The sequence below is a fragment of the Rhinichthys klamathensis genome, unplaced genomic scaffold, assembly GCF_029890125.1.
Source record: "Rhinichthys klamathensis goyatoka isolate OS25496 unplaced genomic scaffold, OSU_Roscu_1.1 h1tg000505l_1, whole genome shotgun sequence".
NCBI classification, from domain to species: Eukaryota; Metazoa; Chordata; class Actinopteri; order Cypriniformes; family Leuciscidae; genus Rhinichthys; species Rhinichthys klamathensis.
Window position 1 is genome coordinate 118,179 of NW_026606986.1, and position 13,653 is coordinate 131,831.

The 13,653-nt window shown below is 36.0% G+C and overlaps 1 protein-coding gene across 1 annotated transcript; it reads right to left on the reverse strand.

Moving 5' to 3' along the window:
- Positions 1 to 519: 519 nt before the first annotated feature.
- Positions 520 to 12,928, reverse strand: prom2 (prominin 2). Its single transcript, XM_056238037.1, has 24 exons — positions 12,821 to 12,928; positions 12,385 to 12,659; positions 11,346 to 11,404; positions 10,536 to 10,741; positions 9,303 to 9,423; positions 7,086 to 7,149; positions 6,870 to 6,959; positions 6,503 to 6,699; positions 5,252 to 5,326; positions 4,562 to 4,625; positions 4,235 to 4,391; positions 3,943 to 4,095; positions 3,683 to 3,806; positions 3,447 to 3,535; positions 3,271 to 3,355; positions 3,047 to 3,190; positions 2,625 to 2,693; positions 2,450 to 2,542; positions 2,242 to 2,295; positions 1,545 to 1,625; positions 1,351 to 1,419; positions 1,180 to 1,269; positions 944 to 1,056; positions 520 to 852 (listed from the first exon to the last, which is right to left on the reverse strand). Exons 2-24 carry the CDS (start codon positions 12,596 to 12,598, stop codon positions 747 to 749), a joined length of 2,517 nt encoding a protein of 838 aa, XP_056094012.1. The 5' UTR covers positions 12,599 to 12,659; positions 12,821 to 12,928; the 3' UTR covers positions 520 to 746.
- Between the last annotated feature and the right edge of the window lie 725 nt (positions 12,929 to 13,653).

Genomic DNA, 13,653 nt, shown 5'->3' on the forward strand with positions numbered 1-13,653 from the left:
AACAGGTTCAGCATGGTAGTGTGAGCATCTTTTATTACTATTGTGATTAACACATGACATGAAAGAAATGTTTAACAGGCCACCTCTTCAAAACGAAAACAGTCAATGTCTGCTAATTCCTCATTTGAACAGTCTGATAGAAATGTTGTTGTTTTAAAATAAACTGTACTGTACAATATCAGCAGTATATGTGTAACAGATTATTTCTTATTGAAAAAATGGCATAAATAAATCTCAATGCCTGCAGGACCTCATAAAGTGCTTTCTAAAACTTGACCTCCCATTAATCCCTTATAATAAAAAACATTACAGTTGTAACAGTAAAGTTGTTCTTTTCATTTAAATATTAAGTGCTGAAATCATTTGACACAAGAAATTATATTTATGATACAGTCTCTACAGCACTTAAAAGTACTACATTTTCTACATTCTTTATTACGGAGCCCCGGCCTAAAGGAACGTAGCGATGGAATTTTTTATTTTTTTAATGCTTTAGCGTTCCCCCGAGAAACTCAAAACTTTTCCGTTCTTTGCGAGTGAATGCATTTCTCAAGGAAAGCAAACGTTTTGTGAGGTAACGCACATTTCTCAGGGGAACGCAAAATATTTCCGAGGGAATGCAACAGCATTGACATAATTTTTTTCTTCCATCTCCATGTCCCTTTAAGGGCTGCATAATTTGTCCACCATTGTGAATTCATTGATATGTGGGTCGGCGTGTGTAAATCAAACTTTTACTGTCGTTTTTATTTATGTATGTATGTAAAAGGTGGTTGTTTCTCATTTTCCAATAATTCAGGTTTTAGGTGAGCCTTTGGGAAAGAATGCATCCTGATGTTATTATAGGAATTCCTTTAAAAAGAGAAATAGGGAGACACTTTGAATCAGTCCATACGTAAAACATTATCTGCCTTACATTTAGGAAACAAATAAGATATCTTACTCATGAACATCTGAATACTTCATCCTGCGGTAGTACTTGGCCAGTTTAACTGAGAAAATGATGCTGGGGATCAGGAATATCATACACCAGCCCAAACTGAACCAAAAGGCATTCTGGGAACAGACAGGACATCGTTTGTTAAGGCTTTTTTAGATGGCAACTGCATGGGCACTTACAAATTCATCAGCACTAGAAAAAAGAAAAAGAGGCAGCTACAGCTGCTGATGGATTCTTACCACAGATCCCACCAGGTGTTTACAAAGAAGATCCACTGATCTTTCTAATGCTGCCGCTACAGGCCCACAACGACCCATCTTCTCTGTGATCTGACACAGAATACAACACAATAATATTAATAATCATTCAAATAGTTGGCAATTTGAATATTAATAAAGACAAATATATACCGTTTGATTCGCCCAACTAACATATGCCTGAAAGATTTTCAGCTGACAGTCTATGAATGACATGCTCTCCTGCAGGAAAGAAGCGACAATTGTTATTTTAAGACATCCAGTAGATTGCTTCATCATTTTACATAGAGTAAACATCCTGACAGATGATATACTGTAGCTAAATATAGCATTGATTTTGCACTCACATTTTTCACTATTTGTGATATGTTGTAGTTCAGGACGTCCTGAGCATAACCAACATTTTTAAGAACATTCTCCACAGTTGCCTACAAAATGAATGAAGAGAAGAAATTAGAAAATACTGAAAGTGCTTTTTTGAATTATGGCCATAAAGATAAAACAAATATATATATATATATCTACATGGTTAAAGTCAGATCAAAGAGTTTTGTTTAGTACTTAGCATTATACACATACAACATTTATTTGAACAAAAATCTAGTAAAACTGTAAAATTGTAATATATTATAACAATTTAAAGTAATCGTTTTCTATGTCAGTATTTTAAATTCTAATTTATACCTGTGATGACATTTCTTATTATTATCAATGTTGAAAAAAAGTTGTGCTGCTTTTTATTTTTTGTGGAAACCGTGCGTGATACAGTTTCTTTCAATATTCTTTGATAGATAGAAAATTACAGCATTTATTTGAAATAGTCATTTTAGTAACTGTCACTTTTGATCAATTTCTTGCATTCTTGCTGAATAAAAGTATTAATTTAATTTAAAAAAAGAATTGACTTTCAAACTGTACTGTATATGCTAGTGAACTGTGATAAAATGACCAAATCATCATATTTCATGGAGTCTTTAATGAAATTGTTATAAATACTAATATACAGTATTCTAGGCAGTGAGTCAGAAAGATATGATGACTTACATTGATCTGCGATGCTACTGCGCTGAGATTCTTAATGGTAGCATTCAGCTCCAGCTGCAAAGAGGAAAAGGGTGAAGGTCACAGTAAACCAAACTGATGCAAATATCAATTGATATTAATGATTTGATATTAATATTCACTTTTTCCTAATGATAACGTCACAATTAGTTGGATTTTAAATTTTGAACAAGGTATTTTGCTTGCACACCAGCAAAGGCATAATGTTGGACGTGATGTCAGTCTGGATGTCTCGCAGATCTTTAGCTTCCCCACGCAGTTGCTTACTGATATTGTTGTTTGTCTGAAAGACACAAATAAGTCTATGTGATTCACATCAGTCTTACTCCAGAGCAGGAGGATGTTAACAAGACAGTAAAATTCACCTGTTTATCAGCCAACTCATCCAGACTTTGTGCTGCTGAGCTCAGATTTGTCCCTGACACATCATTAATCTGAAATATGAAAGAATAAAATAATTACCAGCCTCACACTATACAAGTATATATTTTCAGATTTTAAATAGATTTCAAAATACACAATAAAATGGCCAAAAATATATCACTAATATACATTATTTTCGATAAATCTTACATTTTCTCATATATTTTAACCATTTTATATATAGTTTCAATGTAAATATACTGTATATATATATATATATATATTATTTTGCTTTCCCCAAAAAGATTTTAAGATTAAATTTTTAAATGAAATCCTTTATGTAGCCTACCCTTTATTAAATTATTCTTTATTTAATTACACAAACAGTATGCGCTAGTCTATTTGAGAATAAACTGTAGTTTACCTGCTGTATAATGTTGCTGAAGTTCATAGTGCTGGCACTGCTAGAGAAGTTGTGTAGCTGGGACTCTACCTCCGGACTGAGGACAGTGATGGTTGCAATGTTGAGGTTTGCATCCTCAAAGGTCTGATAAATCTGCCTTTCGTACTGTTGAGAATATCAGAAGGCTGAACTATTAGTGTCCAATAAGTGATGCACTGGGACAAGTAGAGGTAATAAATTCTCACCTTTGAAACATTTAACATATTATTTAGGTCGAAGACCTCATTCAGATGTAATGTGGTCCACAGGGGCTTGTTATTTTGACAATCACTAGAAATAAAATAAAAAAGATTTATTTATTTATATTGGACAAGTTATGCAAATATGTCAGCCATCAGTCATACTGCCTTGTGAGATGTACCTGTACACATTAAAAATGCTCAGGTTTGTTTTCAAATTCAGAATCTTGGACAAATCGAACCCTTGAATCAGCCCTGGAGTGTCAAAAACCTATGAAACAATATGATTGATTACCAAATATGCTGGGATACGTTACGGCAAAATTTACATTTACTGGAAACTAGCAGTTATTTTAGTTCCTAGCAACTAGTCAAAGTCATATGTTTAAACACAATGAGTTAATGTTTCTGGAAATACCTGGATGAGTTCCTTGTTCTGCCACGGTTTACAGACCATGGTGTAGGTATTACCTCCCACTATGAAAAGTATCAACACCACTAACATGAAGATCCAGGAGAACAGGAAGCTAAAACCTACTCCTCTAAAATGAGACAAGAGCAAATATTTGTATGTGTACCGTGTTATTTTATTGTACTATATATAACAATAGAACAAATGCACACCCTGGCAACAGTTTCCTGTTTCGCAAACACAAATCCGGGAGTCATTGTACTCACGCCATGAAGAAAATTCCTCCACAGTTGGATGTGCCGGAGCGTTCAGTGGGATTGTCTTTAGCATTTAGTCCAGCTGTACCCAGCAGCAGACCCAGAATATTACAGATCACCACCAGCAAAATCAGACAGCTCAGGGTCAATCCAATAGCCCGGCTAAATACACACACACACACACAGTTTATTCTTCACTTTGATATAATTGTAAATGTTAAAATTCAAATATATTTGAATAAAATGTATTTGAAAACAAAGTGAATCATGGGAAATAGGAATACAAGATTTGTGAAAGTACCTGATTTGACTTGATCTCTCTATCTCTGGAGTATATTTTGAGATGAAACCCTGCACGTTAGATAATGGTCCTGAAATATTCTCCAATGTATCAAGGGGAAGGTCTTTAGTCACACCTGAGATCTGTTTTTTTAACTTGTCAAGCTCATACTTAGCCACTTTAAAGGACACAAGACAAAATATCACTTTAACAACTAGACTGATCAGCAACTTCAAGTACATTACACTACTGAAAACCTTCAGTGAACAAACATTTGTGGAAGTAGATAGTCAGATCAAATGATTTTCCAGAAAGAAGCAAAAAACTCTTTAATACACACACACTTACATATCACAGTTGTTGCCGTCTGAGTTTCCACCTTTTGAGGAATACTATCAAAAAAGTCTCTCCCCTGAGAAACAAACATGTGTAGACATTGAACAATAGTTAGTAAAAAATCATCATAACTGTTAAATAAAGGACATTAAAAAAAATTAAGTTTGAAGTTTGAAATTAAGTAAGAAAAAAACATATATAGAACACATTACACTGATCAAAAGACTATTACTAGAATATTACAAAAGATTCCTGTTTTAAATTCCGGTTTTAAATTAATGCTGTTCTTTTTATATTCATCAAAGCATCCTGAAAAAAATCAGTTTCTACAAAATAATAAGCAGCACAACTGTTTTTAACTGATTATTCTTGACTAGCAAATCAGCATATTAGATTTATAGAATGAATTTCCTCATTTTAAACTGTAACAAAATTGTACAATATAAAAGTTTGTACTTTATTTTTAAACAAATAAAAGTAGCCTTGGTGAGCAACTGTGTGTGTGCGTGTGTGTGCGTGTGTGTGCGTGTGTGTGCGTGTGTGTGTGTGTGTGTGTGTGTGTGTGTGTGTGTGTGTGTGTGTGTGTGTGTGTGTGTGTGTGTGTGTGTGTGTGTGTGTGTGTGTGTGTGTGTGTGTGTGTGTGTGTGTGTGTAAAAATGCACTCAAGTGAAAATGTATACCTGTGAAAAAAAAGGCACTAACCTTTTCTGCCTGTCCAGTGACATTAGCATTTATGGCCTTGTCTATAGCAGACCTCAAATCATTTTGACCAGAAAACTATGCAACACAAAACACATTCAAAGTCATTAGATTGTCTCATTATAAATTGCACTATCAGCATAACAACTGGAGTGAAGAAAAAAATACATGTTAGGGTGTCCCCTTTTGCTTTTACAGCAGCACTCAAGCTAGCATGAACTCCACACCCTGAACAAAATGATATATGAGTAGATTTTTTGTAACAGTCATGTGATCTCGACATGATCACATGACTGTATGAAAACTAATCATATCTCAGACATGATCACATGACTGCATGAAAACTACTCATATCTCAGACATGATCACATGACTATGAGAACTACTATCTCATTGACTTCAGTGTGTGTTCATGCTAGCTTGAGTGCTGCTGTGAAATATGACATCACCTTGCTCCATGTAAAATAAATCAGCTTTTATTAAACTACTGATATGACTGTATTCTGAATGTACATGATTTATAATATAAAATAATATAAATTATACTTATAATATAGTCCTATATTTTCAATGTTGTCTCAAAAAAGACTGTCACTGTCAAGCATTGCAAAAAAATAATTATCAAGCATAGCACAACATTAAACACTAGAGGGCAGTAAAGGCAGTGACACATTCTTATTTTTCTCTACAACAGAAAGCCTGTATTTATGGAAATGTCTTTTGACCAGGAAAGAGTTAGGTTTCCAAGAGAAAGAGCTTGTAAACATTGATGTGTTAACAATGACGTCTTGAGTTACTCCTTATTGTTTGTTTCTTTGTTCCTGTCCCTGCTTTCCTTCAATGAGGGTGTTTGTGCCTTTGTGTGCATAGATGACTGGTAATACAATTTGGTCCTCTGTACTGTACTAGAAAAATGCTATATAGTAGTCAAGTAATCTAAGCCAAAATATTGTGTGGGTTTTCTAGTAGTGCTTATGTTTTCCCCAGAAGATTGACGCAGAACTCGCTCTGCTTCAATCACTGACCTGAGACCACAATCATTAAATGTCTAGAGCTTCAAAGAAAGTGAGAATTATTGTGTAATGATCCATCCACGTTTGAGCATTTATTTGCTCTTAATGTTAAACCTGAAACTACCACGAAGCCTGAAGTAGAATCAGGATATAAGCAGGATGCTTCACTGAACAGCCATAACAGAATTTCCCATTGAACTTTTTACTGGTTTGTTCCCATGGCACCTCTGGTTTAGCTTACTTCAAGACTTCCATCCAATGACAGTTTGTCCAGTTCTGGCTGAAAGGAACTGCAGTTTACACAGTCTGACATATGCATAGTGTTGTTAATCCGCTGCCTCACTGCTGATAAATTAGCTTGCAGTGTATCCACCTTCGGTTTCAACAGATCCAAAGTTTTATTAAGCTGAAGCAGCCCAGTGCTGGTGCTATTTATCACTGTAACACACATACATGTACAATATATATTTCAAAATCAATGGATTCATTAATGCTGCAAAGTTGAGTCAAGAAGCACAGCCTCGTTCATGGAGGGAGTTTCCCAAAGAAAGGGACTGTGGTGGGTGGACTGCTGCATCATTTGATTTTTATATGCATACTGTACATACCTTTAGCTATTTCGCTAATTGATGTGAATGCTGGGTCGAGGGCACCTTTAAGACCATTCTGGATCGCTTTGCCAAGCAAAGGCCCTGTTTCTATAGAAATAAAAAATGTATGAATTCCGTGTGAGACATAACTTTTTTAATAATTGGCAACAATTTTTACTTTGCCCTAAGCTCCTATTCATTTCTGACTCTGGTCTTGAGAGATACAGGACGTACTATTTAAGTTGTTTTCAACCTTATCCACAGTCTTAGAGCTCTCATTCGTCACTTGTCGGATTTGCTGTTGAGGATATAAAAGTATAAAATTTCCATTATGTATTAGTTGCATTAAGTTCAATTCAGTATTGAAATAATTTAATTTAAATTGTTAAGATAAATCACCCTAAACAGTGTCTATTCTAGAAATAGAAAAAAAATAAGGCTTTTTTTATTCAGCAAGGATACATTAAATTGATCGAAAGTTAAAGTAAAGGTATTTAAAACATTACAAAAGATTTCTATTTAAAATAAACAAGGATCTTTTGAACTTTCTATCAACCAAAGAATCCTAAAAAAATGCATTACTGTTTCCATAAAAATATTAAGCAGCATGATTGTTTTCAACATTTATAATAATAAGAAAAGTTACTTGTTAAATGTTACACCAAATCAGCATAATTTCTGAATGATCATGTGACACTGAAGAATGGATTGATGGCTGCTGAAAATTCAGCTTTGCCATCACAGGAATAAATTACATTTTAAAATATACAGTCGTGCTCAGAATTATTGGTACCCCTGGTAAATATGATCAAAACTGGCTGTAAATAAATCTGCATCGTTTATCCTTTTGATCTTTCATTAAAAAAATTGCCAAAAATCGAACCTTTCATTGAAGTACAAGAATTGAAAGTGGGGGGGAAATCACATTATGAAATAAATGTTTTTCTCCAAAACACGTTGGCCACAATTATTGGCACCCTTTTATTAAATACTTTTTGCAATCTCCTTTTGACAAGATAACAGCTCTGAGTTTTCTCCTGTAATGCCTGATGAGTTTGGAGAACACCTGACAAGAGATCAGAGACCATTCCTCCATACAGAATCTCTCCAGATCCTTCAGATTGCCAGATCCATGTTGGTGTTTCTTCTCTTCAGTTCACTCCACTCATCAGGTCAGGGAACTGGGACGGTCATGGCAGAAGCTTCATTCCGTGCTTCGTAACAAATTTTTGTGTTGATTTTGATGTTTGTTTTGGATCGCTGTCCTGATGGAAGATCCAAATATGGCCCATTATAAGATTTCTAGCAGAAGGCGTCAGGTTTTGATTTTTTATCTGTTGATATTTGATAGAATCCACAATGCCATGTATCTGAACAAGAAGTCCAGGACCTCCAGCAGAAAAATATGCCCACAACATTAAAGATCCAGCGGTATATTCAATTATACACATGGTGTACTTTTTATCCTTGTGTGCACCAAACCCATTTAGTGTGTTTGCTGCCTAAAAGCTCTTTTTTTAGTTTCATCTGACCACAGAACCCTGTGCCGTTTGAAGTTCCAGTCGTGTCTGACAACTGAATATGCTGGAGTTTGTTTTTGGAGGAGCGAGGAACATTTTTCTTGAAACCCCCCTAAACAACATGTGGTGATGTAGGGGTTGTTTGATTTTTTTTAATAGGCTTTCTGACCCCAAGACTCAACTAATCTCTGCAATTCTCCATCTGTGATCCTTGAAGAGTCTTTGGTCACTCAGCCTTTCTTCCTCACCATCCATTAAGGCAATATAGACACACGTCCTCTTCCTGGCAGATTCGTAACATCTTTAGGTGATTGGAACTTTCCTAATTATTGCCCTGATGTTCAAAATGGGGATTTTCAATTCTTTAGCTATTTTCTTACAGCCACTTTCTATTTTGTGATGCTCAACAACAATCTTTTGATGCACATCAGAACTATATTCTTTGGGTTTACTCATTGTGATGGATGATTAAGGGAATTTGGCCTTTGTTGTGTTTCCTCATATTTAAACTCCTGTGAAACAAGAAGTCATGGTTGGACAATTTCATGTTCCTAGTCACCCTGGTGCTAAAAAGGTAAACATAAACGGGAATATACTTCAGAGATATTTTACTCGTAAAAAATTCCAGGGGTACCAATAATTGTGGCCAACGTGTTTTGGAGAAAAACATTTATTTAATAATGTGACCCCCCCCCCCCCCCCCCCTCCCCCCTCCCCTCTCCCCTCCCCCACTTTCAATTCTTTTACTTAAATGCAAGGTTCGATTTTGGGCAATTTTTTTGAATGAAAGATCAAAAGGATAAACGATGCAGATTTATTTTTTTTACAGCCAGTTTTGATCATATTTACCAGGGGAGCCATTCATTCTGAGCACGACTGTATAACATGGTATTTCATGCAACATTTCACTTCTCCTTTCTGAATGATGTACCTCAGGAACAGTAGTAATATAGCTTTTGACATTCTCCAAGATGTCTTTGAGTTCTGTGGAGCTGCCCATCACAGTCTCTGAAGTGTATGTACTGCTCAGGAACATGCAAACGTTCCCTGCCCTGCACAGCAATTCATATTAATTTAGCATACTGATATACACTCACCAGCCACTTTATTAGGTACACCTTGCTAGTACCGGGTTGGAACCCATTTTGCCTTCTGAACTGCCTTAATTCTTCGTGTCAGATTCAACAGGGTACTGGAAACATTCCTCAGAGATTTTTGTCCATATTGACATAATAGCATTGGTGGGGGGTTAATTAACAGGTTAATTAACAGAATTAACCTGTTAATTCTCGCTACACCACTGCGTTTAAACGATGCTCAGTTGGTACTAAACGGCCCAAAGTGTGGCAAGAAAATATTCCCCACACTATTACACCACCACCTGCAGCCTGAACCATTGATACAAGGCAAGAGGGAATCATGCTTTCATGTTGTTTACGTCAAATTATGCCCCTATATCATCTGAATGTCGCAGCAGAAATCGAGACTCATCCGGCCAGGCAACGGTTTTCAAATCTTCCATTGTCCAATGTTGGTGAGGTCGGCGAATTGTAGCCTCAGTTTCCTGTTCTTATCTGACAGTAGTGGCACCCAGTGTATCTTCTGCTGCTGTAGCCCATCTGAACCTCTTCAGAGATGCTCTTCTGCAGACCTCAGTGGTTATGAGTGGTTATTTGAGTTACTGTTGGCTTTCTCTCAGCTCAAACCAGTGTGCCTATTCTCCTCTGGCATCAACAAGGCATTTTAGCCCAAAGAACTGCTGCTCACTGGATGTTTTCTCTTTCTGACCATTCTCTGTAAACCCTAGAGATGATTGTGCGTGAAAGTCCTAGTAGATCAGCAGTTTCTGAAATACTCAGGCCAGCCTATCTAGCACCAACAACCATGCCACGTTTAGAGTCACTTAAATCACCTTTCTTCCTCATTCTGATGCTCAGTTTGAACTTCAGCAGATCGTTTTGACCATGTCTACATGCCTAACTGCTGCCATGTGATTGGCTGATTAAATATTTGCGTAAACAAGCAGTCGAACAGGTGTACCATAATAAAGTGGCCGGTGAGTGTATATTACATAAGATGCATGATAATATATACCAGTTACATTAAAACAACATTAAGCTTTTGTCTTAAGATCACTAAATGTTAAACTCAAACTGGTGCTCACAGAATTAGTGCAGTTATGATAAATGTGGAGCAGTAAAAGCTTCTTCGCTTGCAGTGGATGTTCGTTTTCTGCTTCTGGTACATGCGGCCCCCGCAGTTACCACAGCAACGACAGCAGGCGAAGAATAGGCCAATTAGAGGCATCAGGACAATGTAGAGGATCCCAATGGCTACACAGACAAGGAAACCTACCTCATATTGCAAAACCTTGCCACAAGTAAAAGAGGTTAGACAGGTTGGTTAGTGTGGGTATTATGACTCAGTAAAGCAGTAAAGATGAGATTGATAAAAAAAATAAAAAAAACCTTGCTGACATCGAATAGGTGTACGTATGTGTGCTCATGTGCTCTGCTTAAGTGTGTACCCAAAACATGTCTGATGGTGAGATCAAAATCAGCCATCGAAACTGGCAAATAGTGAGTGTTTACACAACAAAATAAAGTTGTTGGCGTCATTTACTTATGGTAAAAAAAAAAATTCCTAAGAAACCTGTCCCAGTACACACATATACAGATTTACTGAGAATTTACTATAATAAGCAGAAGACAAACAAGTTACACATTTTGATCTCCACCTAAACAAACAGAATATATGATATAAGATATAAAAAATTATTTTGTAGGTATTACATCCCAAACAATGCTACTTAAGGGCTTCTCTCATATGGATTAGTTATAGTTATGTGGTCTGATCACCTTTAATAAAAAGAAAGCCCATAAGTACTTATTCTTCTACATAAGAAATTTTAAATTTCTATTGCATAAATCTGACTAAGGTGTTATTTTACATGCAGGTGAATTCTATTACATACCTCTTTAATCATATCCGTTTGTGTGGTTCCGCTGCCTTTTACCAATCCAACCACCAGATCTACAGGAAAAAAAAGTCAAAACATTGTACATTTCTTTTTAATATTCATTTACACAACACATAATCAGTGTTCCAGCAATTTGATTGTGCTTTGAGAGTCTCAGAGGCCAACAGTGATAAAGTGGCCACGGTCAAAGGTCTAGCAACTCTCTACTGTATAACATTAACACAATTGTGCATACCTAATTTCACGATTTTTTTTTTCTAAATAGCTATTGATGTCACCCAGTAGGTATTATAATAAAATACTTAACTTGAGTCAAAGTAGAAAACTAGACTCGGTACAATAAAACTCTATTGACGAGTGATGATGAATAGACATTTGTCATTGTAACATGAACTTTCAATGAGGTTTCTATGGAGTAAAATTTCATTCAACAGCATTCTATGAAGTAATGCTTCATTCTATTGTTAGGAAGGGATGTATTAGTGCGTGTTTGATTATAGATCAAAGCGACATTGTTAACATTTTATGAACACTTTTGAACTTTATGAGGTCATGCAATATAAAAAGTAATTTTCTTTCAGCATAAAATGAGTTTGCAGGTAATAATTAACCTAAAAGTGTTGTGATCCAGACTGTAACTATACATTCTACTTGAAAGGTACACAGCAATAACGTATTTTTGAGGTAAACAAAGCATTTGGAATGGGGAGGGGTGTTGATTCAAATCTCGTGGACATTTGCATGGTTATTTGCACTGTGGTTTTTGTTTCTGACAATTAACTGAGTACATTTATCCCACCTGAATGAACACCATCTAACCATGTGCATCAAGCCAGCCTATAAACCTCCTCTAATGAGTCTAATACAGCCATTACACTCTCAGAAGAGCAAGTCTGATTCATCTGTGCCACACATAGCATCTTGTTTGCGTATAGATCACCAAACTTTTAATGACAGATTACTCAACATAAAAAAAAAACATTGGCTGTTTGTACTGAATACGCCTTTGTCAAACACGTAGATCAAAACTTACCTTTAGGGAATGACTTGGTCTGGACAGAACCCAGGAATGAATTTACAATTGGAGACATAAAGGCACTGTTGAAGGTCAGCTTGGAAGGTTTCTCATTTGGATTTTGTAACTCTGTTCTTATCGTCTCTACAGGACAGGATGGTTGTCCGCTTACAAATGTGCAGAGAAACAGCAAAACGCCACTCCAAAAACCTCCTTTCATTCTGGACCTCATGTTTTCAATCACTAGTCAGTGAGTTTTTAGGTCATCAATTCTTATGGGCATCAGACATCACCTTGAGATGATAAAGGCCAATTAATAATTAGTCTATTCATTAAAAGCTTCTTTAGAACATAACAAGTCAGTCATCATAAGCATGACCATTGTCTTATAATTACAGCAATAATTGTAAAAATTAGAGAAAGATGAAAGGCAGCGTCTGCCAGCTGTACTTACATCCTACAACACATCCTCCTTGCAAAAGTATAAAAACAAAAACATTGTCAGGAATGGAATTGCTCTGTAGGCAGCACAGAATTTTTTTTAGATAAATACAATCACCCTCAAACTTGTTTGTTGTATAATTTCTTACATATTAATACAAACAGAAGCAGAACTCACTCTTTCACTCTCACCAATTTAGACAGGTTAAACGGATCAGTGCAACTGAACTGAAACTAAACTGTTTACCTAAAAACAGTAAACTGAGAACTAAGTAAAGAGAGAGGAAGCTAGAGAGAGATAGAGAGAACTTATATTGTTCAGGCAACACACAAAAACTTTTAGAATTAGAACCTGTTTTACCTTTAAAGTCTATTGTTGAGTGTGTTCCTCTTAGTTCAGTTTAAATGTGTCTGTAGTCTAAGATCCAATGTCTTTATCCCTCTGAGAGAAACCTGATGTCAACACTGAAGTTTAACTGCATTGAGTGAAGCAGTAAATGAATGAAAGACTGAAATGGGAGGGACCGAGAGAGAGAGAGAGAGAGAGAGAGAGAGAGAGAGAGAGAGAGAGAGAGAGAGAGAGAGAGAGAGAGAGAGAGAGAGAGAGAGAGAGAGAGAGAGAGAGAGAGAGAGAGAGAGAGAGAGAGAGAGAGAGAGAGAGAGAGAGAGAGAGAGAGTATTGAAAGTCTGGTCAGTTTTCAGAAAGGAAGTGATCAAAATAAAAATGAGGGCAAAAAATTTAAATTCTGTCATCATTTATTCACCCTCATGTTGTATCAAACACTTATTACTTCCTTCCTTCTGTGGAACACACAATATATTTTGAAGAATGTTGGTAACCAAAGA

Bases quoted from the DNA above. Each gene is read 5' to 3' on its own strand.
- prom2 (XM_056238037.1), bottom strand. From the start codon at position 12,598: ATGAGGTCCAGAATGAAAGGAGGTTTTTGGAGTGGCGTTTTGCTGTTT. The intron at 11,405-12,384 runs GTAAGTTTTGAT...TTTTTCCTGTAG, and splicing joins GACCAAGTCATTCCCTAAAG to ATCTGGTGGTTGGATTGGTA. The intron at 853-943 runs GTAAGATATCTT...CTCTTTTTAAAG, and splicing joins AAGTATTCAGATGTTCATGA to GAATTCCTATAATAACATCA.